General features: G+C 45.5%; 1 protein-coding gene across 1 annotated transcript in view; it reads left to right on the top strand.

Annotated features, from left to right (window-relative positions):
- The window catches only part of LOC149442413 (A.superbus venom factor 1-like), a 476,989-nt gene that overhangs the window by 49,123 nt on the left and 401,812 nt on the right, over positions 1-26,054 (top strand). Inside the window, exon 6 of the mRNA XM_089656130.1 lies at positions 15,130-15,221. Within this exon, the coding sequence (XP_089512256.1) occupies positions 15,130-15,221 (92 nt within the window). The remainder of the gene's footprint in view (positions 1-15,129; positions 15,222-26,054) is intronic.

Raw genomic sequence — 26,054 nt, 5'->3', positions numbered from 1 at the left:
AAATCAGCATTATTACAATATTTTATATAAAAACCCTCTGATGTGATATGTGTACTATAACACAGGAAAGCCTTGTGTGTGGGGAGTGTTTAAATTTCCTTTTTACGACTCGAGCATCAAATCCCTGATTAGTACCTATATAGATTGACCCCTAAATGCTCTACAAGAGTCTTCCTTAAAAGTCCCAAATAGGTTTTCTCCAATTTGTAAATATACTTGATTTAAATATACAAATGTAATTTATTTTTTATCAGTTCATTGTTTACTGTGTTTTTCTGCTTCCTTGTAATGTCCTCCATGAGATCCAAAAACCTATTCTTTTTCTCAATTGTGCTTGTTTGGAATGAGCAGTGCACATTAGCTGCAGGCACACCTACACATGCTATAGTCCACTGTCCATCTCAAGTGTGAGCAAGAGAGGGTGGCTTCATTACTACATGTAGCGCTACCCCCCGATTGATATGATGGGTCATCTGTTCTTTACCACAACTCTGTAAACCATTCAGTCCCCAGTCCCCACTGACACATCTGGTTGTCGGTTGAAGGCTGCCCACACCTGTGTAACTTAAGCTTTAGTATCTGTCACAAGTTAGCCTGCAGCCTTTTGTGTGTTTTGTCTTACCTCCTTGCTGTTCTTGTTTCCGTCACATGTGTGTTTCTCTGTGCTCACCTATGGGCATTGTCTGCTATTCCCTGGGTTTTATGTGCTTCCCTTTTATCACTTTCTGGCCCGCCTCCTAGCTGGCTTGTCTATTTAAGACATGCTCAGTCTGTCTCACTTTGCCTGAGTAACGTTTGTTTTCGGAGCTCCCCTGTGTTCCTCTGAGAATCTGTTCAAGTATATCTGTATACTGACCCTGGCTTGTCCCTGACATTCCTCCTATATTATCTATCAATGTACCGACCCTGGCTTCGTACCTGACATCGCTTGTCTTCCTCCTGTCCTGACCTCGGCTTGCCTACTGGATCTCCTGAGTCTACTCCCATTGTACCCTGCTCCCGCTAGCGGTCTCTTCTACCTGGGGGCCACGACCTGGTTCCAACCTGCTCCAAATCCATCCCCACCATCAGGGGCTCTGGTGAACAAGCAGACTGGGGCTTAGACTCTGTGCCCTGGAGAACCCCAAGCTGTGGATTAAGAGCTCACTACCACAGGTGCTGACAGTATGTTACCACTATATAATAATACACAAAAAATAAACCACAAGCAACTTGATGGCAAATTAATAAATATGTTATGGCAAGGCATGTTAGACAATGCATGAACCAGTAGACAGGCAACTGAAGACGCTGGAACAGGCCAGACCAAATAGGATGTACACCAACCTATATAACAGCAACTAACTAAACTGCAGTAAAGTTTAATCTAATTTTAACTGGCATAAAACAGCAAGAAATGTAATGACATTAGCTGACCAAAAAATATCCTTGAGTGCACTAAGTGCATACACCCTTAATAGTTGGAGGGTGTACATGATACTGGCAGTGGGGCTCCCCTGGTAGTGGCTATAAAGTAGCTGGTACCTACTTAGTAGTACTAAGTCGGCTATTGTTGGGACCTGTTGTCAAGGTCCTACCTTTCCTCAGGGCTTGTGCTGCTCCATGTGCTGGCATCCATCTTAGATGTCTGCAAAGCATTGTTAGATCCTTTATGCTTTCAGCCCTCTGCGGCTCCTCCTCCAGGAGGTGGTGCCTTATCACATTTAAGCCTGCTGTCTGCAGCTGCACATTGCATTCGTGTCCTGTCTGTTGCATTGCAACAAGCTCCTCCTGTTAGTGTCTCATTGCTCTCCTGGATACCAACTCGGTTTTGGCAAGACTCCTTCCTGGCTTCTGACCCCGGCTCTGGCGACCATCCTTCCTGGCTACTGTCCTACCCAGTCATCCGCTGTTGCTGTTGAACTTGCATAGGCTCTGTCTTGTTTTTGTACAATAAACCTACCTTTAATTGCACCTCCTTGTGTGTCTGGCTCCTCGCTGCCTGACACTACACGAATGCCATGAATCCTGATGGTGCAGGTACGCCCTCACTTCCTATGTTGGTTGCCAGACTTGATCAGCAGGATCGCTTGTTGGATCAGTTCGCTCAGGCATTGCAAACCCTGCTTGCACGCACAACGCACCTTGCTCCTGGTGCTATTAGGCCAGTTGTCACTCCTGTGGTCGCTTCCGCGGTTGCTCCGGTTGTTGTGCCTACCTCCGCATCTGCTGCCGCACCTGCGGTGCCCAGAGGCATGACTGGTTCAGCCCCCCTTCCACAGCGCTTTGGGGGTGAGCCGAGTCAGTGTCGGGGTTTCCTTAACCAAGTGGGCATATATTTTGAATTGATACCCAACGCTTTTCCTACGGAGAGGTCAAAGGTGGGCTTCCTAATCTCGCTGCTCTCGGACAAGGCCTTGGCCTGGGCAAATCCCTTATGGGAGAACGATAACCCTGTGATTCACCAGTTTGCCGGTTTTGTTGCCTCCTTCCATACGGTATTCGTTGTGCCCCCTTGCTCTACCTCTGCTGCTAAGCTGCTCATGTCCATGCATCAGGGTTCATGAACCGTTGCCGAGTACGCCATAGAATTTCGTACCCTGGCGGCAGAGGTGGGTTGGAACAATGAGGCTCTGGTGGCTGCTTTCTCTCATGGTCTCTCAGATGCGTTGAAGGCTGAGATTGCAGCCAAATAACTGCCTGTGGAGCTCGAGGTACTCATTTCCTTCCTAATCCTGATTGACACCAGGCTCAGAGAGAGGCCTTCATTTAAGGAGCGTCTGCGGAGGCCTCCTAACTGATTGGCGCCTACGTTTTCTGTCCCACCTGTGCCTCCCTCTCCTCCCACACCTTCTGGGGATGGCTTGTCTGGCGGTGAGCCCATGCAGCTGGGGTTTGCTCGCCTTTCCGAGGGGGAGCGGGCCTCTCGGCGTCGGGAGGGTCGCTGCCTATACTGTGGTCTCAGTGGGCATTTTTGCCAGTTCTGTCCAGTCCGTCCGGGAAATGCTCACACCTGAGATCCTGTCGGGGGCAGATCTTGGGTGGAGTTTCCTCGTCCCCGGTTTCCCGTAAAGATAAACCGCTAATCACTGTTAACAATAAAGATGTGATAAATATACAAATCACAAATAATAGCGCAAACCAAATCTTACAACTAAATATAACCACCACCAAATAAGTGCATATTAATAGTGCAAACAAAATCAATAGGGAATCTCAAGATAGTCCATTCAGAAAAGTCCATATAAACATGATCCTCAGTAAATGAAGTAATGAGATCCTCCTTCACAAACAATGTGGTATTCAGTGCTCAGAAACACCCCATCAAAATGCACACTCACCATGTGCTAGTAATTTACCAGCATGTCAGTATATATCCAGCATTCACCAAACAGGCTTCAAAGGACGATCCTCATGTGTTGGTAATTACTCAGCATACTAATATGTATCCAGCATATCACCAAACAAACTCCAGAGAAGATCCTCTCATATCCAGATTAGCACATGTGGGTAAAGAAAATACACGCCATAGTGCAATATCATCCAACAATTTATTGCCAAACAAACCCCCCTTAAAATCACACTCACAATGAGCAAATAAAAACAAGGCATTTTGTTATATATTGGGGTTACCGTCCTTATGTGAACCCCCAATTGCGCCCACATCCACCTTATTACCATCAGCAAGGGGGAGTGAACTTCCCACAAGAGAGGAGACCTCTAGATATAAGAAGAGAAGAAGGAGATGCAGGGCAGGAAAACAAAGTCAGAAAAAGAAGGGAGACAGATTAAATGGTATTTATAATTTAAGTGGAGTCCAGTTGACCCATAAGGAGATAAATGTTTTAAATGCAGGCTTAAAATGTGCCATGAGGCGACCTATTAATAAGTTTGATGTCTATATAGATACACACAGGTATATGAGGAAATTAAATATGAAAAAATATTTTTTGGGGTTGAATCTGACTAATCAAATTAGTTATGAACCAAGATGTGAAGGTGTTAATAGTGGTTTGCGAAACAAGTCTCTCTTTAACCCAAACATTTTATCCAAGCAACATCTGGAAGTATTTAAAGGATTGGTTTTAAGAGATTTGGAACAGGTAGTCCCTAGGAAAAATGTAAATCCAAGATATGTACAGGAGGGTATTAAAATGTTGGAAGAACGTAAAGATATCATCATACGACCGGCTGATAAGGGTGGGGGGGTAGTGGTTATGAAGAAGTCGTTTTATCACAACCAGATTGTAGAGATGTTGTCTGATGTTAATACCTATGAAAAGTTGACTAAGGATCCTACTAATGGATATAGGGAAGAATTGAAATCCCTGGTTAATTGGGGATATAGGACAAGAGTTCTGACTAAAAAAGAAAAGCAATATTTAATCCCAAGTGTAAGTAGGATTCCTATTATTTATACCCTTCCCAAGGTCCACAAGAATAAAGAGAATCCACCAGCTTGACCTATTGTGAATGGTATTGGTTCAATATCCGCAAGATTGGGCCAATATTTGGATGTATTTTTACAATCAAGTGTGTCCTCTACTAAGGCCTACTTACGAAATACTAAACAACTGCTCAAATTTCTCTCTGAGGTCCAGATCATGGGTCGTTCAGGATTATATTTGGTGACGGCGGATGTATCATCCCTCTATACCATTATACAGCATGATGATGCTCTCTTAGCACTGAATTGGGCTTTGAGTAAGAGGGATGACTTACCATTTAATCAAAAGAAGTTTTTGAGGGATACTTTGGAGTTTTGCTTATCTCATAATTACTTCTGGTATAATCACAGTTTTTTTTTCCCAGAAGAGGGGCTGTCAGGGCTCCAGGTATATCCAGAGGTGTGTGGACTGACACAGGGAAACGCAGGCTTCAGATATGGTATAAACAATATAATTTTTTAAGACTAACAATACAAGATGCAGTGTAAAACTAAACATAAACACAGTGCAAACAAACCAAACCAAACCACCCACAGATAACAATACATACAATGCAAGAGTCGTCAGGCAGGCCGGGTCAGTAGCAAACGGGCAAAGGGAGTACCAGGAACAGGTGGGAGAGTGGTCGGGGTCACAAGCCAGGGATCAAGCAGGAGAAGTCAGCGGAGGTCAGGATCAGGCAGGGTCGGCAACAAGTCAGACAGGAACAGGAATACAGGATACAAGATACAGGGGCCCATGGAAAAACACACACCAAGGCCCTGACTGTGAGTCTGGCCATTCCTTAAATACAACCCCCGCAATCAGCTTCAGGTGTTTGGCTGATTGCAGGGGTGAGTCTCTGATTGCTGAGAGCACCCGCTGGCCGGCCCTGGTACTGTAGCCCACAAGGCAGGTGACTCCCACCATTATTGGCAAGTCCATTCCTGATAGTACCCCCCCTCAAGGAGCGGCCTCAGGACGCTCCAAACAGTCCTAACTGGGCAAAATGTTCCACCACCCGGGTCCGATAACTGGCGGGATATCAAAGACTGGCACATCGGGCTGGGCACCGGACAGAGGCACATCGGGCTAGGCACCGGACAGAGGCACATCAGGCTGGGCACCGGACAGAGGCACATCGGGCTGGACACTGGATCACCAGGCGGAGCAGCGGGCACCGGGCCACCAGGCGGAGCAGCGGGCACCGGGCCATCAGGCGGAGCAGCAGGCACCGGGCCATCAGGCAGAGCAGCAGGCACCGGGCTACCAGGCAGAGCAGCAGGCACCGGGCCACCAGGCAAAGCAGCAGGCACCTGGCCACCAGGCAGGGCAGCAGGCATTGGGCCACCAGGCAGAGCAGCAGTCACCGGGCCACCAGACAGGGCAGCGGGCACCAGGCCCCCAGGTGGAGCGGTGGGCACCGGGCCCCCAGGCGGAGCGGCAGGCACTGAGTCATCTGGCAAGACAGCGGGCACTGAGTCATCTGGCAAGACCGCAGGCACCGAGTCATCTGGCAAGACCGCGGGCACCGAGTCATCTGGCAAGACCGTGGGCACCGAGTCATCTGGCAAGACAGCGGGCCCCGAGTCACCAGGCACGACAGCGAGCTCTGAGTCAACCGGCACGACAGCGGGCTCCGCGTCAATTGGCACGACAGCGGGCACCGGGTCATCAGGTACCGGATCGTCTGGCTCGACAGTGGGCACCGGGTCATCTGGCTCGACAGTGGGCATCGGGTCACCAGGTACGACAGCGGGCACCGGGTCATCAGACAATGGATCGTCTTGCTCAACAGCGGGCACCGGGTCATCTGGCTCAACAGCGGGCATCGGGTCACCAGGCACGACAGCGGGCACTGGGTCATCAGGTATCGGGTCATCTGGCTCGACAGTGGGCACCGGGTCATCTGGCTCGACAGCGGGCATCGGGTCACCAGGCATGACAGCGGGCACTGGGTCATCAGGCATTGGATCGTCTGGCTCGACAGCGGGCATCGGGTCACCAGGCGTCAGGTCAACTGCCTCGACAGCAGGCACCGAGTCATCTGGCAAGACAGTGGGCACCGAGTCACCAGGCATGACAGCGGGCACTGGGTCATCAGGCATCGGGTCATCTGGCTCGACAGTGGGCACCAGGTCATCTGGCTCGACAGTGGGCTCTGAGTCAACTGGTAGAATGGTACTGGTTGGAAAGAATTTTTGCTTTTTTCTCGTTTTAGTTACTGGAGCACTGTAAGTAAACGCAGGTCTGTAAATGAATGGAGCAGCTGAAGACAGAGAAGAGCTGGAGGATGGAACAGAGGAGGGAGCAGTTGCTACAGAGGACTTCTTTACAGGGTTAAAGAAAGGATAGGTGCAGCGAGTGGGAGCAGGGGACTGGTATGTGGTAGTTAGAGTATACTGGGCCGTCACTGGGGGTGCTGTCGGGGATGCAGGAAGAGTGCCTTGAGCAGAAGGATGATGTTGCAAGCTGACTGAGGTTGGGTGCAAGAAATCTGTCCATGTCTGCAGTACTGGTTGAACAAAACTCAGCTTACACATAGCCTGTCTGACCAAAGACTGCACTGCGTTTATGCAATCCATAAGCACATGTGATGGACAAACTGCATAATGCTCATGGAAGCAATCTGGATCATCCTCCAACAACCATACCAGTGATTCCACTTGATCCACACTAAATGGGGGAAAAAAGTCATTCCTGCTTTCAGGGGTACAGGACCGAGCCAACTCAGCAGAAACCTGGATCAATGGCTGCACCTCAGAAAACTCTGTGCCCTGATCTACTAGGCAATGAGCGATCCTTATACACTCTAGTAGTTGATCCCTGGGATACTCCTTTAGAGTCTGATAAGCATAGTCTTTGTCATCAAACACTAGCAGAGATAAATACACCACCTCATCAGGATCCATCCTTCCCAGCAACAATAAGCCAAGATGGCTTCCCTGTGCAGCCACTTCTGGTCAGGATGGCCTTGGTGTAATGTCAGGGCTCCAGGTATGACCAGAGGTGTGTGGACTGACACAGGGAAACGCAGGCTTCAGATACGGTATAAACAATATAATTTATTAAGACTAACAATACAAAACGCAGTGCAAAACTAAACATAAACACAGTGCAAACAAACCAAACAACCCACAGATAAGAATACATACAATTCAAGAGTCGTCAGGCAGGCCGGGTCAGTAGCAAACGGAGTACCAGGAACAGGCGGGAGAGTGGTCGGGGTCACAAGCTGGGTTCAGTAACTCACGGGCAGCGCGGTACAGAGGGTAAGGCAGAGAATGGTCAGGGTCAAAAGCCAGGGATCAAGCAGAAGTCAGCAGAGGTCGGGATCAGGCAGGGTCGGCAACAAGTCAGACAGGAACAGGAACAGGAATACAGGATACAAGATACAGGGGCCCATGGAAAAACACACACCAAGGCCCTGACTGTGAGTCTGGCCATTCCCTAAATACAACTCCCGCAATCAGCTTCAGGTGTTTGGCTGATTGCAGGGGTGAGTCTCTGATTGCTGAGAGCACCCGCTGGCCAGCCCTGGTACTGCAGCCCACAAGGCAGGTGAGTCCCACCATTATTGGCAAGTCCATTCCTGACAGGGGCATAGCAATGGGAGCTCGCTTTGCGCCCAGTATTGCAAACCTGTTCATGGCAGAATGGGAGGACAGATTTGTCTTTAACCAACAACATGAGCAGGTATTGCTGTACAAGAGATTTATAGATGATATGTTTATGATCTGGGCTGGGGATGAAGGAGGATTAGTTGGTTTCTTGGAAGGCTTGAATAATAATTCAAACAATATTAAGCTGGATTACCAATACAGCACTGAAGCAGTACATTTCTTGGATCTTACTATTTTTAGGGTGAACGATAAGCTGCTTACCAAAACGTATTTTAAGCCCACTGATAGAAACAGTTATTTGCCAATAGTTAGTGGCCATCACCCCCATTGGTTAAGGAATATCCCTAAGGGTCAGATTATGAGAGTGAGGAGGAATTGCAGTTAGGTTAGTGCATTTCGTGCTCAAGCGGATATTCTGGTTGAAAGATTTGTGGATAAGGGTTATAAGGCTGATCAACTTGAGGGCATAGCGGATCAGGTTCAGCTTATTCCCAGGGACCAGTTGCTGGCTACTAAGCCAAAACGGGTCACAGATAATAGACATCAGTGGGGGTTTATTTCTAATTACCATATACAATATAAGGCGGTTGAGGATATTTTCCATAAACACTGGCATGTTTTGAAGCTTGATAAGATATTAGGGAGTGTTATCCCGGAGAACTCAGTGTTTATTTATAGGATTATTTATATCACTATTGGTGATAGAATTGTTCATAAAATTTTGGATCCACCAAGGGTTCTGAATATGTTTAGTAATAAAAAAGGCTTTTATTCATGTAGGTGCACTGCATGTAATGTGGTTAAACATAAATTTAGGGGATTGGTCAGATTCACCTCTAATTCTAATCGAAGGGAATTTGATATTTCCTCCTTTCTTACTTGCAATTCTACCCATGTAGTATATGGTCTAGAATGTCCTTGTGGCCATATTTACATTGGAAGGACTAAGCGACAGCTTAAGGTTAGGGTACTTGAACATATAAGGAATATTAGTAAGGGGTATAAGTACCATAGTGTATCTTTACACTTTAAGAAATATCATAATTGTGATCCAACTAATATTACATTTTTGGCCATTGAATCCGTTCCTAAAGCGTGGAGGGGTTCTAATAGAGTTAGGGAACTATCAAAATGTGAAACGAAATAAGATTTATTTGACTGAGGCTTTATCTCCTGGGGGTTTAAATGTCGAACTGGACTTAAATTGTTTTATAAGTGATTTATGATTAATTTGTTTATGTTATATGATTTATTATATAAGTTGTATGTTCTGTTTTTTTATTGATTTATATTAATAGTATTTTAATCTTTATTGTAATGATATTTATGTATTTTTGGAACGTATTTATATAATATTTTCTGATTATTTAGTTTAATTTTGAATACATTTGTTTAATTAGATTTATATTGGTGCTATAATTAATTTTGAACACAGGATGGTGTTATTGAGATCAGGTGATCCGAAGTTCATTTAGATTGAATTCTACCTAGTGATAATGATGCACCCTCAGGTGTTTTTTGTGATTGGGCCAATTAGGAGACATTTGGGTCTATATAAGTGCTCTTTATGGAGAGCTCACCATTCCCTCGGAAGAAGTCATTGGGCGAAACGTGTTAGTGGGTGGCCTTCCTGTGACGTCACTACTCATGCTAATGCACGTGTCCGGATCACGTGATCGCACTATTACCATCTTGAATGCGGGCTGGCTGGTGAGACACAGGATGCAGAGACTGGAGCTCTGATATAACAAAACGCCTTGTTTTTATTTGCTCATTGTGAGTGTGATTTTAAGGGGGGTTTGTTTGGCAATAAATTGTTGGATGATACTGCACTATGGCGAGTATTTTCTTTACCCACATGTGCTAATCTGGATATGAGAGGATCTTCTCTGGAGTTTGTTTGGTGATATGCTGGATACATATTAGTATGCTGAGTAATTACCAACACATGAGGATCGTCCTTTGAAGCCTGTTTGGTGAATGCTGGATATATACTGACATGCTGGTAAATTACTAGCACATGGTGAGTGTGCATTTTGATGGGGTGTTTCTGAGCACTGAATACCACATTGTTTGTGAAGGAGGATCTCATTACTTCATTTACTGAGGATCATGTTTATATGGACTTTTCTGAATGGACTATCTTGAGATTCCCTATTGATTTTGTTTGCACTATTAATATGCACTTATTTGGTGGTGGTTATATTTAGTTGTGTGATTTGGTTTGCGCTATTATTTGTGATTTGTATATTTATCACATCTTTATTGTTATTTTGAGTTTTTTAATAACAGCAGCATCCAGTGAGTATATTTCATTTTTTTTACATTGGCGCAATGATGTTGGTATAATAGAAGTGTTATATTTATTGGAACATTTCTTTGGTAACTAACTTTTTAGTGATCGCTAATCACTGTTGTCCTCTCTTGGGCGGAAGGCTCGGTGACGGCCCAGGCGTTGGTAGACTCTGGTGCTGGCGGGTTTATGGACAGTTCATTTGCAGCCCAGTACTCCATTCCTCTGCAGACTCGAGTTACTCCATTGGTCCTCGAGGCAATAGATGGCAGGCCCCTGCAACCATCGCAGGTTACCCACGAGACCCTGCCGGTTGAAGTAGCCATTGGGGCTGTTCACAGGGAGTTGGCCTGTTTCCAGGTAATTTATTCCCCGCACTACTCCGTGGTTTTGGGCTATCCCTGGCTTCAGAAGCACAATCCGACCTTTGATTGGCGGTTGGCCGAGATTCTATCATGGTCTCCACAGTGTGGGGCCGGTTGCATCCGTGGACCTGTTAATGTGTTGTGTGCCTCCTCGGACTCTGTGTTGCCCACTGACTATGGGGAGTATCTGGACGTGTTTGACAAGGTGCGCGCCGGTGCCCTGCCTTCTCATCGTCCATACGATTGTGCCATAGCCTTACAACCCGGTGCCACTCCTCTGCGTGGCAGGGTGTATCCTCTTTCGGTTGCAGAGAATCAGGCCATGGAGGAGTACGTTGCAGATGCGCTTTCCCGGAGCACATTCGCAAGTCTACTTCTCCAGCAGGAGCTGGCTTTTTCTTTGTGAAAAAGAAGGGCGGTGAGTTGAGGCCTTGCATTGATTTTAGGGGCCTCAATCGAATCACGATTAAGAATGCTTACCCAATTCCGTTGATTACCGAGTTGTTTGACCGCCTCAAGGGAGCAACGGTCTTTACTAAACTCGACCTTAGGGCTGCGTACAACCTCGCACGGATCAAGGAGGGCGACGAGTCGAAGACCGCGTTCAACACCAGAACCGGCCACTATGAATCCCTGGTTATGCCCTTCGGGTTATGTAACGCGCCCGCAGTCTTTCAGGAGTTCATTTATGATGTCTTTCGTGACTTGTTGCAGCAGTGCGTGATGGTTTACTTGGACGACATCCTGGTTTACTCTGCGTCTATGCAGTTTCATATCCAGGATGTTAAGCGGGTGCTGCAACGGTTACGTGAGAACGAGCTTTTCTGTAAGTTCGAGAAGTGTGAATTTCACCGATCCCAGGTTGCCTTTTTGGGCTACATCATTTCTGCTGTGGGTTTTTCCATGGACTCTCAGAAGGTTTTGGCGGTTCTGCAGTGGCCTCGTCCCAGTGGTCTTCAGTCCATTCAGCGCTTTTTGGGATTCGCCAACTATTATCGAAAGTTTATCAGGAACTTCTCCACGCTGGCCAAGCTTCTCCCAGATCTGACCAAGAAGGGCAGTAATCCTCACGAGTGGTCACCCGAGGCCATCTTAGCTTTCGAAGCTCTGAAATGCTTTGGCTCCGATACTATTTCATCCCAATCCTGGGTTGCCCTTTGTCCTCGAGGTTGATGCATCGGAGGCGGGAGTAGGCGCCCTCTTGTCTCAGCGTTGGTCACCTGATGGACCCCTACTTCCCTGCGGGTTCTACTCCAGGAAACTTTCCTCCATAGAATGTAACTACCAGATTGGAGACAGGGAGTTGTTGGCCATTATTCAGGCTCTCAAGGAATGGAGGCACCTGCTCGAGGGTTCTGTGGTTCCGGTTCTCATTCTCACTGACCACAAGAACCTGACGTATCTCTCGGAGGCTAAGAGGTTGACGCCCCGTCAGGCCAGATGGGCTCTGTTCTTGTCAGGGCTGATGCCTTGTCGCGGCAATACTCTGAGCTGTCCAGGGAGGACTCTGAGCCGACCTCGGTCATACCTCCGGACCAGATCCTGGCTGCCATTCATACCAACCTGACTTCTCCCCTTGGGGAGCAGATGTTGGCAGCTTAAACTGATGCTCCTCCTGAGAGACTGGCTGGCAGATGTTTCGTACCGGAGGGATTGCGTACCCGCTTGCTGCGTACCTACCATAATTCCAAGACTGCCGGTCATCCAGGGAGGAACCAGTTGTCCTGGGTCATTTCTCGGTTATTCTGGTGGCCATCTCTCCGTTCCGACATCGCCTCATATGTAGCGGCATGTTCGGTCTGTGCCCAGAATAAATCTCCTCGGCAACTTCCATTGGGCCTTCTGCAACCCATTTCCAATGGGGAGCATCCCTGGTCACACCTGGGCATAGATTTTATCGTGGACCTCCCTGCGTCTCAAGGTCATACGGTCATTCTTATGGTCATTGATCGTTTTTCCAAGGTGTGCCATTGTGTTCCGTTCAAGAAATTGCCGACTGCGCAAGAACTGGCTACAGTTTTCGCCAGGGAGATCTTTCGCTTGCATGGGTTGCCCAAGGTAATTGTCTCGGACCGTGGGAGCCAGTTTGTGTCCAGGTTCTGGCGCACTTCTGCTCCCAGTTGGGTATCAAGCTCTCCTTCTCTTCAGCCTACCACCCGCAGTCCAATGGGGCTGCGGAGCGTTCCAACCAGGCCCTGGAACAATTCCTTCACTGCTATATATCAGACCATCAAGACAATTGGGTCGATCTCCTGCCATGGGCAGAGTTTGCAAGGGACTCGACTGTCAACTCCTCCTTCGGGATGTCTCCCTTCATGGCCAACTATGGGTTCCAACCCGCTGTATTGCCTGAGTTGTTCTCGCCACAGGACATTCCGGCTGTGGATAACCATCTTGCTGCCCTGCGTTCCTCGTGGACTCAGCACAGCACCAGAAGCTCCAGGCTGATCGTAGACGGTTGCCCGCTCCTTCATACCAGGTCGGAGATTGGGTGTGGTTGTCCACTCATGACCTCAATCTTCGGGTGCCCGCACCGAAACTGGCTCCCCAATTTGTTGGTCCTTTCCGCATCCTCCGCAGGGTGAACCCTGTTGCCTATGCCCTTGCTCTTCCTCCTGGGATGCGTATTTCCAATGTCTTCCACGTATCCCTGTTGAAGCCTCTGGTCTGTAATCTCTTTACTGCCTCTCCGGCCTCGTCCTATCCGGGTTGATGGTCATGAGGAGTATGAGGTGAGCCGCATCCTAGACTCTCGGTTGGTCCGTGGTCAGGTGCAGTTCCTGGTCCATTGGCGTGGTTATGGTCCTGAGGAGCATTCCTGGATTCCTTCCGCAGATGTTCATGCTCCTGCCCTCCTCCGCGCTTTTCACGCCCACTTTCCCCAGAAGCCTTATGTTGAGCCGCGGAGGGGGAGGGGTCCTTGAGGAGGAGGTACTGTCAAGGTCTTACCTGTGCTGCTCCATGTGCTGGCATCCATCTTAGGTGTCTGCACAGCATTGTGGGATCCTTTATGCTTTCAGCCCTCTGTGGCTCCTCCTCCAGGAGGTGGTGGCTTATCACATTTAAGCCTGCTGTCTGCAGCTGCTCATTGCATTCGTGTCCTGTCTCATTGCTCTCCTGGATACCGACTCGGTTTTGGCAAGACTCCTTCCTGGCTTCTGACCCTGGCTCTGGCGACCATCCTTCCTGTCTACTGTCCTACCCAGTCATCCACTGTTGCTGTTGAACTTGCATAGACTCTGTCTTGTTTTTGTACAATAAACCTACCTTTAATTGCACCTCCTTGTGTGTCTGGCTCCACGCTCCCTGACACCTGTCTGTAAGGTGGTGCACGGGTAGTTGTCCCTTTAAGACTGTACACAATGGATGGCCGATTGCCTGCATTAACTGTGGGCAGTAAAGGGTTAAAAACTTGGTTCTGCTTACCACTCCAGGAACACAACAAATCTGGTTCACTGTTACAAATCTGGCTCAGTGTCTTACATCTCTAATCCTCAGTGGTTCAGTCTATCTCCTCTCTTGTAGGCTCACACAGCTCCAATGTCTGCATAGCTCCGACCCAGCACACAGACATTATAAAGGCTCAGTCCTTATGCTCTTTGGTGTGGGCATAGACACCACAGGCAGCAGGTCCACTAGCTCTGGTCCCAACACGCAGGATTTTGGTCTTCATACAATTCAGGTCTCCCTCTGTCTTAGTGGGAGCAGAGATCCCAACAGCAACTGGTCTGCACTCTCTTGTTCCTAGTCTTGCATTGCCCAGGTCTCCACAGAATTGCCTGGGAAAAGTCTTGTGCTCTCCTCCCCTCCCCTGTGTGCTAGGAATCCTGGTTAGTAAAGTCCACAGCTCCATCCACAGTACTGTGCCACTCTGAGGACTACATGCCCTAGAGTCCTCAGCAGCTGCATCATCACTTGTCACTGATTAGATCTGAGCTGCTGCTACCTGGAGAGAAAGGGGAGAAGCAGGTGTAAGTGGGGGATGACACAACCTACTCTGCTGAGTGCAGCAGGGAAAACGAGGGGAGAAACCTGGCTGAGGGCCTCAGCCCAGAATTCTACTTAGCCAATAACAAAGTGGTGGTGGTGGTGGGAGGGTGAGTGGGCAGAGACACAGCCAGGAAGGCAGCTGGCTACACACATTTAGTGAGACCATGGAGAACAAATGTAGCCTCCCTGACAGGAAGTCAGATCACAGCTGCAAAAAAGAAAAACAAAATATGTGAGATTTGGAGGAGGCTGTGGGCAATAGAAGGGACTTTTCTGAGTCAAAAATACATACTTGAATAGAATATTTTTTTTAAAAAAACTAGGGTTTAGTGTCACTTTAACTGAAGCTTAAGCGGAGTATAGGTTTTATTTTTTTCTTGTTTTCTGAACTGCTTAAAGAAAATAACTTTTGACATCCCATTACACCTTGCATTGTCTTTTTTTAATTTTAGACCCCAGATCATGTAACTGTACATCAAGAGCAGTTGCAGAGTAATAATTCTGGAATTATCTCAAAATCATTTGAGTTAACGGAGATTGCAAGGTAAGAGCGACACATCGGTAGAAATTCATATTTAGAACTATAAATATATCTAAATAACAGGCACAAATTGGAGATTCCTATAAAATCCTCCCTTGGGTTTGCAGAGAGCCTTCAGTCCTGAGAGCAATGTCCAAATAGTCAGTGAAAGACACGCTGCACTAATGTAATATATAGCAGATATGCGCAGTTCGTTTCATTCCAAATCGAAAATTTGGACGAAATATTAGTTATTCAGATGTATAAACAAATCCAAAATAATGAAATTAAATTTGTCTGAAATAACAAATTATTCTAATTTGAATCAAAGTCAAATTGAATTTGAAATCGAAAATGAAATCTAATTCAAAAATGAATTTGAAATGTAAACATATTGCTTGCTGACTATTGCTGATTCTCTTCAAAGACTGTGTGTATTAGTGTAAATAAAAGAATCAATGCTGTGTTAAAGCTAAAGGGTATTCAAATATTGATTTGATTTAGACTTAGACTTTTAGCTCATTTGGCATTTTGTAATTTGCTAATAAACAAGTAAATACAAATAAATAAATATATACATACTGTGTGTGTATATATATATATATATACACACACACAGTATGTGTATATACAGTATATATATAAGTATATACAGTATATACCGTATTTCGCACTCCATAAGACGCACCTGACCATAAGACGCACCTAGGTTTTAGAGGTGAAAAACAAGAAAAAAAAATTCTACTAATGGACTGCAGACACAGTACAGGGAATGACCAGAGACTGCGGACACAGTACAGGAGATGACCAGAGACTGCGGACACAGTACAGGAGATGACCAGAGACTGTGGACACAGTACAAGAGATGACCAGAGACTGCGGACACAGTACAGGAGATGACCAGAGACTGCGGACACAGTACAGGAGATGACCAGAGACTGCGGACACAGTACATGGGATGACTAGAGACTGCGGACATAGTACAGATGACCAGAGACTGCGGACATAGTACAGATGACCACAGACTGTGAACATAGTACAGGGAAAATGCCAGGGACTGTGGACATAGTACAGATGACCAGAGACAGTGAACATAGTACAGGGAAAATGCCAGGGACTGCGAGTACAGATGACCAGAGACTGTAAACAGTACAGTGGATGACCAAGAGACTGCGGACCTTTGGGGAGGGAGGGGGAGCAGGTACCTGAAGTTGTCCTTTCTGTGTGGGCACGCTGGCTTCTTGCTGCGCCGGCTTCTGTGACAGCCGGGTGCCCACTGCTCATGCGCGAGAAGTGCTGCACTTCGTGAATGGCCCGGCGCCATTCACTGACATTTTCCCGCCTTTTTTGGGGGAAAAAAGTACGTCTTATGGAGCGAAAAATACGGTATATATAAAATACTATATTGCCAAAAGTATTGGGAAAACCCTCCAAATCATTGGTGTATAAAATCTAGCTGCTAGGCATGCAGACTACCTCTACAAACATAAAGAATGGGTCGCTCTCAGGAGCTCAGTGACTCCAAGCGTGGTCCCGTGATAGGTTGCCACCTGTGCAATAAGTCCATCCGTGACATTTTCTGGCTACTAAATATTCCACGCTCAACTGTTAGTGGGATTATAACAAAGTGGAAGCAACTGGGAACAACAGCAACTCAGCCACCAAGTGGTAAATGACAGAGCGAGGTCAGCGCATGCTGAAGCGCACAGTGAGTAGAAGTTGCCAACTGTCTGCAGAGTCAATAGCTAAAGACCTCCAAACTTGGTGTGGCCTTCAGATTAGCACAACAGTGCATAGGGAGCTTTATGGGATGGGTTTCCATGGCTGAGCAGCTGCATCCAAACCTTACATCACCAAGTGCAATGGAAAGCGGCGGATGCAGTTGTGTAAAGCACGCCACCACCGGTCTCCAGAGCAGTGGAGAGATGTTCTTTGGAGTGAGGAATCACGCTTCTCTGGCAATCCGATGGACGTATCTGGGTTTGGCGGTTGATACTTGCCTGACTGCACTGTGCCAAGTGTAAAGTTTGGTAGAGGGCAGATTATGGTGTGGGGTTGTTTTTCAGGGGTTGGATTTGACCCCCTAGTTCCAGTGAAGGGAACTCATACAGCGTCAGCATACCAAGACATTTTGTACAATTTCATTATTTTAAATTATTTCTGCACACCTGCTTAAAATTTGTGCACAGTACTGTACACAGAGACAGCAAAATGTTGAAGTCAGATATTTCTTTTAAAAAATTAGAGATTAACAAGTCAAAAATCAAACTGTCAATTTTTCTGGTGAATGAATCATTTGTTTTAGGTCAACAAACAGTATATGCCTAATAACCTAGGACCCTTAAATTTTTTTGTTACTTTCAGTCCTTTTCCTAACCAATTCCTGTCCACCCATTGCCTATAGGGAAGCAGTACCGGTGCAGGCTACATACATCGGAAAATTTGTGCCTTCCTTAGGGGAGGCACAGCCAGGGGCAGCACAGCAAGAGGTAGCATTGGCAACTATCATCTTGGCTAAAGTGTTGATCTTGGATTAAGTGTTGCTCTTGGATTAAGTACTGAGCACTTCGGCTCTGCACTTCAGCGAATGCACAAAGCGAGAAGCCAACAACTTCAAATACTAAATAGACTACATGTGACATGTTTCCCCATCCAGCTCTTTCAGCTCTTGCCCAGTCTGCTTCTTCATCTCACCACTCTGTAACATGAACTCCCAACTCCTCCTTCTCACAGCTGTATCCTCTCTTTTCAAACTCTCTCTCCTTCACCCCTCTTCTCCACCCCACAGCTTATATATATCACCCTTACTCCTGTCTTCACCCACAATCATTCTTGGTGACTTCAACATCCCTGTTAATGTTAACACTCCTGCTACCTATAAACTTCTGAGCCTAACCACTTCTTTTGACCTAAAACAATGGACGCATGCTTCTACTCACTATAATGGTAATTGCCTCGACCTTGTATTCTCCTACCTATGTACTCCTTGCAACCTCACCAACTTTCCTTTTCCTCTGTGATAACTCCCTTATTAGCTTCACTCTTTCCTTGGCTTCCTCCTCCTTGTCTTCCAACTACCAAACAGTTACCCGTAGAAACCTTCGCTTTCTTAACTCTTATCTTCTTTTTTCAGCAACAGATTGTCTCTATGACAAAATCTCAGCCCTGTCCTGCCCCAACCTGGCCACTTCTATATACAATAGTTCACTGTCATCCACCATGGACACATTGGTCCCCCTCACTACACAGAATTAGGCCCCGACTGCTACAGCCCTGGCAAACAGACAATACCAGACGCCTCAAAAATGTAGCCCTGCTCTTGAGCGTTTTGATGTAAAATTAGGACCCAGCAAGACTTCGACCAATATAAATCTGCCCTTCAAAAATACAATTTTTGTCTCCACACTGTCAAACAGACCTATTTTATTACTCTAACACCCTCTCACGCAATCCTTGTCAACTCTTTTTTACCTTTAACTTTCTACTTCATCCTTCTTTATCTCCACCCACTAACTCACTCACTGCCCAGGAGATTGCTAATCACTTAAAAAATTAGATTGATACAATTCGTGACGAGATCGCCACTGTCCACCTACAAAATCTATGCTTCCCTTGTTTAAGCCAGCTACTATAGAGGAGGTTGGTAAACTTTTTTCTAAAGCCTACCTATCCACCTTTCCCCTGGACCCTGTTCCTTCGCAAGTACTATAGTCACCCTCTGGTTCTATCCTTCACTGCCAGACTCATCCATCTTACCAACTGTTCAGTGTCTGTTACCCCCCTCTCTGCCAATCCCTCCACTGGCTTCTGCTCACCCAATGAATAAAATTCAAAATACTAACAACAACTTACAAAGCTATCCACAACTCTGCCCCCATCTACATCACCAACCTGGTCTCAAAATATCAACCAAACCACTCTTTTCAATTCCCTTAAGACCTTCTGCTCTCTAGTTCACATGTCACCTCATCCCATGCTCACCTCCAGGACTTTTTCTGAGCTTCTCACATCCTATGGAACTCCCTACCCCAATCTGTCCGGCTATCTCCTAATCTATCCACCTTTAGACAATCTCTAAAAACCTTTCTCTTTAAAGAAGCCTATCCTGCTTCTAACTAGTAAACTGCCTTTTATTTCCTCCATCAGCTCATTCCCCACAGCTATTACCTTTTGTATCACTCAATTCTTCCTCCTAGATTGTAATCTCTGACGAACCAGGCCCTCTGTTTCCTCTTGTACCAAATTGTATTGTAACTGTAATGTCTACCTTCATTTTGTAAAGTGCTGCACAAACTGTTGGCGCTATATAAATCCTGTATTATGTAGCACACCCTTGGGTGTTACTTGGCTAGATATATAGGTTCAGCTCCCACCTGAATCTGATGACACCTCCGATTATACCCAGAACACTTCGACACTTTGAGAATATTTTTTATGGGCTTTATTGAAGAAGACAAACCCTGAAAAAGAACTAGCTGATTTAACACAGGTAATGTACATAAAACACAGATACCACTTTGCAATACACAGTTAGTAAGAAGTCACTATTCACTCCCCAGAGCCTCCAAGAAATTACACTGACTAGGATGGCATATGAGGGTGACATTGACACATGAAACAATAACTGTTAATGAGGTTTATCAGCTGATTGACATTTGCTGTAGCAGTACTATCTAAAGCAGAAATGTCCTACCTAAGCACTGGCCAGCGATATGAAGCCTAAAGTCTATCAACGTTGGGGCCTTTTAATCAATGGAAAAGCGCTCACTCTCTGAATGGGAGAGTATTTCTAATCCAGGGGTAGCAGGATAGCACAGTCTCCTTTAAGCAGAACCTTCCAGTGAACATTGCAATAGAAAAGAGAAAGAACAACACTTCAACAAAATCTTTACCATACAGGTGAATCTCCTGATGTATTGACACTTGATCAGTATATTTAGAGTAGCAAGCTTCTGTGGGGATTTCGAACTAAGGTGTCCGTTTATGAACCAGCGTTAAATGATCGCTGCTCAGTTCTCCTGCATTCTCGGAGAACACAGTTCTCCTGTGAATGCCGTATATGAAGCGGTGTAGATCAGTTCTCGAAACGAAGGGAGAACGGTCTACAAACACTGGAAAATGGCTGATTTTACTATAATCTCGCGAGATTACAGTAAAAGATCAGTTTACTAAGCAGAGGTAAATTATCTCTGCTTAGTTTGCGGTCCCTCCGATTCTCCAGCTCTGGGCTGGAGAATCTGGAGGGAGAACACAGATCTCCAGTGAAGGGCTGAACATGTTCCCCATTGATCTCCTGAGTGTCTTAAACTGTGAATGACCAGAGAATAGCTGCGATCCTCCACTGGTTCCTCTGAATCGCAGCTATTCTCTGTGTCATAAACGGACACCTAAAACACACTCTTCAGCCACAGCACACGTTTTGAGGAGACAATAACCAGTAATATACAAAGACAGAGTTCTCTCATCAATCAGCAGCAGGAATAGCTAATTCTGAGCAGCTTGGGCTTTCCAAGATCTGTGTTACTCTGAGAATTAGAGAGCAGGCTTTCTCATGACCATTCTCCAGAGATGAACAGCAAATGCAGCAATATCAAAATCCCCTTTCATCACAGAGTACTCACGGTTTCTGGACTGTCCTCTGGATAGCATTAATAGTAGTAGAAATCCTCTCTCTCTCTCACAGCAGCTCCAAACTTTGAGAGACACATGCACTTGAGTGGCTGTAATCCTGAGTGTCAGGTAGCACAATCCTTGGTTTGCACACTGACCTCCTGCAACAATTCCTCTGCTACACACTCCCAGCCCAGTTTATGGGTTCTAGCAGGACAGAGAGTGAGACTTTTGTGACTTTACACAAACGGTCCATGCGTTCCCCTGAAAATGTCTCCTTCCCCACATGTGCTTCTTCTTCCTTCCCCCCACTCTCCTTTCCTCCACAGCCAATCATAAGTTCAGCTACAACCGTGCTGCTATGGGTGGATCCTTCTCAGCTGTAGCAACAGCCAATCAGAGCACAATCCTGTTTTTCCTGTCTGTCACTCACAAAGAGGGAAAAAAAAAAGAAAAATGCTTTACAGCTGCTGTTTAAGATTTAAAGCAACTAACACATCTCTACAATTATAATAATATTAAAAATACCTGTACATCAGCTACATCAGCCTGCATTTGTGGCTTCCGCACAGTTCACGGGGTGCGCACTCAGTAGCTTGGTGATCCTGTTTCACCTGGACACAGCGGATCACATTACTGATGTTTCCAGGTGGTCACCTGGTGTGTTATGTGACTGCTGTGTCCAATCACAGCAATCACATAGTAAACAATAGAAACTGAAACTAATGATTGGTTCTCTCAGCTTTCACTGTGAGAACAGAGAGAACCAATGCAGCAGACTGTGAGTGTACAACAGACTGTCAGGCTGCATATACACTCACAGACTGCAGTGCCAGCCACCCCAGTGTCTCTGATCACTGCCTTAGTGTAGTCCTAATAAAAAATGCAGCCGTCACCTGTCCCAGTGTTCACAAAAACACCGTTATGCACAATACCAATGTCCTGATCACTTCCATACCAACATCCTAATCACTAACATACCCCATACAAGCACCATGATCACCGCTAGATGCCATACCAACGTGCTGATCACAGCCATACATCATACCAGCGTCCTGATCACCGCCATATGTTATACCAGCATCCTGATCACAGCCACATGCCATAGCGGTGCCCTACTCTTCACCATACACCATAAAAGTGCCCTAAACAATGCCATAGACGATACCAGCATCCTGATCACTGCCTTCCCCCATACCAGCATTCTGATCACCCCATATGCCATAAGTGTCCTGATCACCGCCATACCCCATACCAGCGTCCTGAACACCGTTATACCAGCGTTCTGATCACCGCCATACCTCATACCAGTGTCATGAACACCGCCATACCAGCATCCTGATCACCGCCATACCCCATACCAGCATCCTGATCACCCCATACCCCATACCAACATCCTGATCACCCCATACCAGTGATCTGATCACCCCATACCAACATCCTGATCACCCCATACCAGTGATCTGATCACCCCATACCGACATCCTGATCACCGCTATACCTCATACCAGCATCCTGATCACCGCTATACCTCATACCAACATCCTGATCACCCCATACCCCATACCAACATCCTGATCACTGTCTAATGAATTTTAGCATTTTAGGGTCTCAACTGATCAATTTTCAGATATATATATCCCATAATTTGTAGACTCTGTAACTTTCACACAGACTAAATAATATACACTGATTTGGGTTATTTTTACCCCCAAAATGTAACAGAATACATTTTGGTCTACATTTATGAAGAAGTATTATTTATTTGCAAAATTTTATAACAAAAACTAAGCAAAAAAATAATTTTTTCAAAATTTTCTGTATTTTTTTCATTTATATAGCAAAAAATAAAAAATCCAGTGGTGATTAAATACCACTAATAGATATCTCTATTAGTCTAAAAAAAATGATACAAATTTCACATGGGTACAGTGTTGCATGACCGTAATTGTTATTCAAAGTGTGACAGCGCTAAAAGCTGAAAATTGGCCTGGACAGGAAGGGGGTGAAAGTGTTCGGACTTGAAGTGGTTAAAGGTTTAAGTTGGCCATAGATGGTGCAATTTTGTTTTCTGTAACAATTCTTAGATTTAGATCTTACAATTCATAGACTTTGAAAAATTTGGGAACCACGGCTTAACGGCATTTAAATCAAATCAAATTTGACTCAATTTGATATTTTCAATTTGAATCAAATCTGAATATGGCTGAAAAATTTGAATCGCATTGAAAACGAAAAATGAAACAAAGGGCTTGTTCACACTTTACTAAATTTCTAACTCTTCAAAAACTCCCCTCTAGCATTAGTATGGGTGTTAGACAGGCGTTACGGAGCTTTAGTATGGGCATTTTACAAGTGTTAAAACATCCCAGGAGTCTTCAGGAGTGGTTTTCTCAGCTAAGCACACCCTCCGGCCTGAATGCCTGCGCTAAGGGCAGATGAATTCCAGGAAGTAATCACTCCATGAATAAATTGCCCTTACTCAAGATGGCCATGACCAGAAATGCTAGGGTTTTTTTTTCAAAGTGACTTTTCAGCAAAAAAAAGCATGGAGACATGGATGGATGGGGTTGCTTTGAATATTAAAAATGAATTAAACAGCATTTTTGCTTTGCGGTGCTGAGATGCGGTGTATTTCCGCTTTAAGCTCATCCCTACTTTTGGGTTCTTTGAAGTAATGATGCAGCTTTGTATTAAATGTGGCATTAGGGGATTATAGCCTAACTGTGCTAACAGTAGGCAGGGCATAAAAGGGATATGGTTAAAAAAAAACAGGATGTGGTGTATGTAGCAAGCTGCAGAAAATTGTGGGTGTGTCCTAATTGTGCTAATAGTGGGAGGGGTTTAAAGAGATATGGTTAAAAAAAAGCTGACCCCAACATTTACAGTATATGGATGGCTGTTTGCTGGATGACTCACTCATGTTCTTCTAAAATGTATTTGAAATGTCTTTCTCAGTACCTGACCACCAATGGTAAAGGCCAATTGCCATACAAAACACCCAATCCAATTCCAGCTGACATTTTTGTTTTGAATGTTAGAGAGCAAAAACGATAACCTGATTGGTTTCTATAAGCAACAGAGTTCTCCAGCACTCCCGGACAACACAACCCCCCATTGGCCTATCATGCTGCGCCCACCAGAGTGAAGGGAAATATTTTAAAGGTTCCCCTGAGCCGTGTCCTATGACATGTCAGAACTAAGAAGGAGATGAGGAGCATTTCCCTTTGCTATTTGTGACAGCTTTGACAGGAAGGTGGGCAGGACATTTCCCTGAAGAAGCCTCTAAATGTAAATGTAGCGCTACTCTTGAGAGGGCAACTGTGTTATGGGTGCCCCTAAGATCTGCACAGCCAGGCAACAGGCATTTTTCACACTTTCATGCACAGTCAGTGAACAGTCTGTAAGCATGGTTTGGTTATTTTAATAGGGGAAATAACTTGGATGGGGTAAAAGGGATAATGGTATTTCCAGTTTGGCTTGAATCAATGAAGGGGACACAACTTCCTTCCTATGTACAGAAACAGATCCTGGACTGTTCTTTTCTTAGAAAGTCCTCAGTCTTTGCAGATCAGTATTATAGATAGATTGCCACGCTCAAGTGTCACAACTCAGAATTTGTCACATCCATATAAGTGATAACATAAATAAGTCCAAAATATTGAAATGAATAGTCCCAGTGTTGTGAACCATATAATAGATCACCAAGTGTCTTCAATGTAATTAGTGCTCCACCCCCAGAAAATGGTAGGATTCTCACCAGAACATATGGATCCTTATATAAGGGGCACACACGCATGAGAAGATATCCACCGAATCCCTCGGAAATGGAAGATGTTATAGCATGGTACTGGATAGAGGTATCACCTTCAATTCCTCCTCATTCTTAATCTCACGATAATACCTCTCAGTATGGCCATGCAAAGAAAGACAAAGGGGTGACCATTGCATAAAACCATAAAACACGTTTATTATCATAAAGTATTGCACTCACATTCAGGTGGGCAAATCAGCGATGTGTGTAAAGTATCCTCCTGTCCCGGGAACAAGTACACTTCCTGGTGTTACAGGGCAGCGTGTAAATGTCAGATGCACAAGCTCCTACCCAACATGTTTCGTCACATATGATGTCGTCTGGGGCATTGAAACGTTCCCACCAGGAAGTATACCTGTTCCCGGGACAGGATGATACTTTGCACACAGTGTTGATTTGCCCACCTGAATGTGAGTGCAAAACTTTATGATAATAAACATGTTTTACATTTTTTCTTTATTATATATTGATTGATTGCATTATATATCCTACACAGTGCTGTAAGAACTTTTTTGACACTAGAATTATGTCTGCAGGAGCACTTTACAGCTACTTTTTGTGTATATGTGTATCCATCCTAGCACAGGTGTATAGTATTGTGCTAAGTAGGAGATTGTCCTCTCACAGCTATTTGCTAATTGTTCTTTGGAGTATCTCATGCCCTAACCCCTCTTCTGTTTAAAGTTTCTCAAGCAATAAATGTCAAGAAGACATCCCTTAGACTGAGTTATTGGTGCCAGTGTGAATGGACTGGTGCTTGCGGTGGTGGGCAGCCTTTGTACTATTAGAGAAGAACCAACTATTACCAGTGGCCCCTATGGAGATATCGCTACAATATCATGGAAAAGAGTCTATACATTGGTGATAAATACATGCATATGGTAAAATTAAAATTGGAAAGCAACGTTGTGAACATGTTCATTTGTTATAAGGAAAAATACCAATTGTCACCAGCTGTCATGCTTTTCAGAAAAGAAGGTGGCGCCCTCTAAGTGCAGCAATAAAACTCTTTAATGTGACTTAAAAATGTAATAGAGGCCACACACAAAGGCATGGTGGGAAAGCGCTTGTAATCTGAAATAGGCATCTGCTGTGTGAAGGAACATGAGCCTCTATACATGCAGGACGGTCTGGGGTTAGGTGGTGATGCTGGTGGCTCCCAACATTTTCTCCGAGTTCTGAAGGCCTGAAGAGGGAGCATGCATGCTCTGAATGCGCGCCACACCCTGCCATCCTGTGACAGGAAGCGATGTCTTCTCTGTCCAGAGGAAGTCCCGAAACTCGGAAGAAATGCTGGCAGCCACCAGCATCGCCGCCTAACACCGGACTGTCCTGCACGTGTAGAGGCTCACGTTCCTTCACACAGCGGATGCCTATTATTTCAGATTACAAGCACTTTCCCACAATGCCTTTGTGAGTGGCCTATAGGTATA

The sequence above is a fragment of the Staurois parvus genome, unplaced genomic scaffold, assembly GCF_062004578.1.
Source record: "Staurois parvus isolate SC_StPar_1 unplaced genomic scaffold, SC_StPar_1.0 ptg000887l, whole genome shotgun sequence".
Lineage (NCBI taxonomy): Eukaryota > Metazoa > Chordata > Amphibia > Anura > Ranidae > Staurois > Staurois parvus.
The sequence above is the reverse complement of the archived record's forward strand: the minus strand, read 5'-3'. Positions and strand labels throughout refer to the sequence as shown.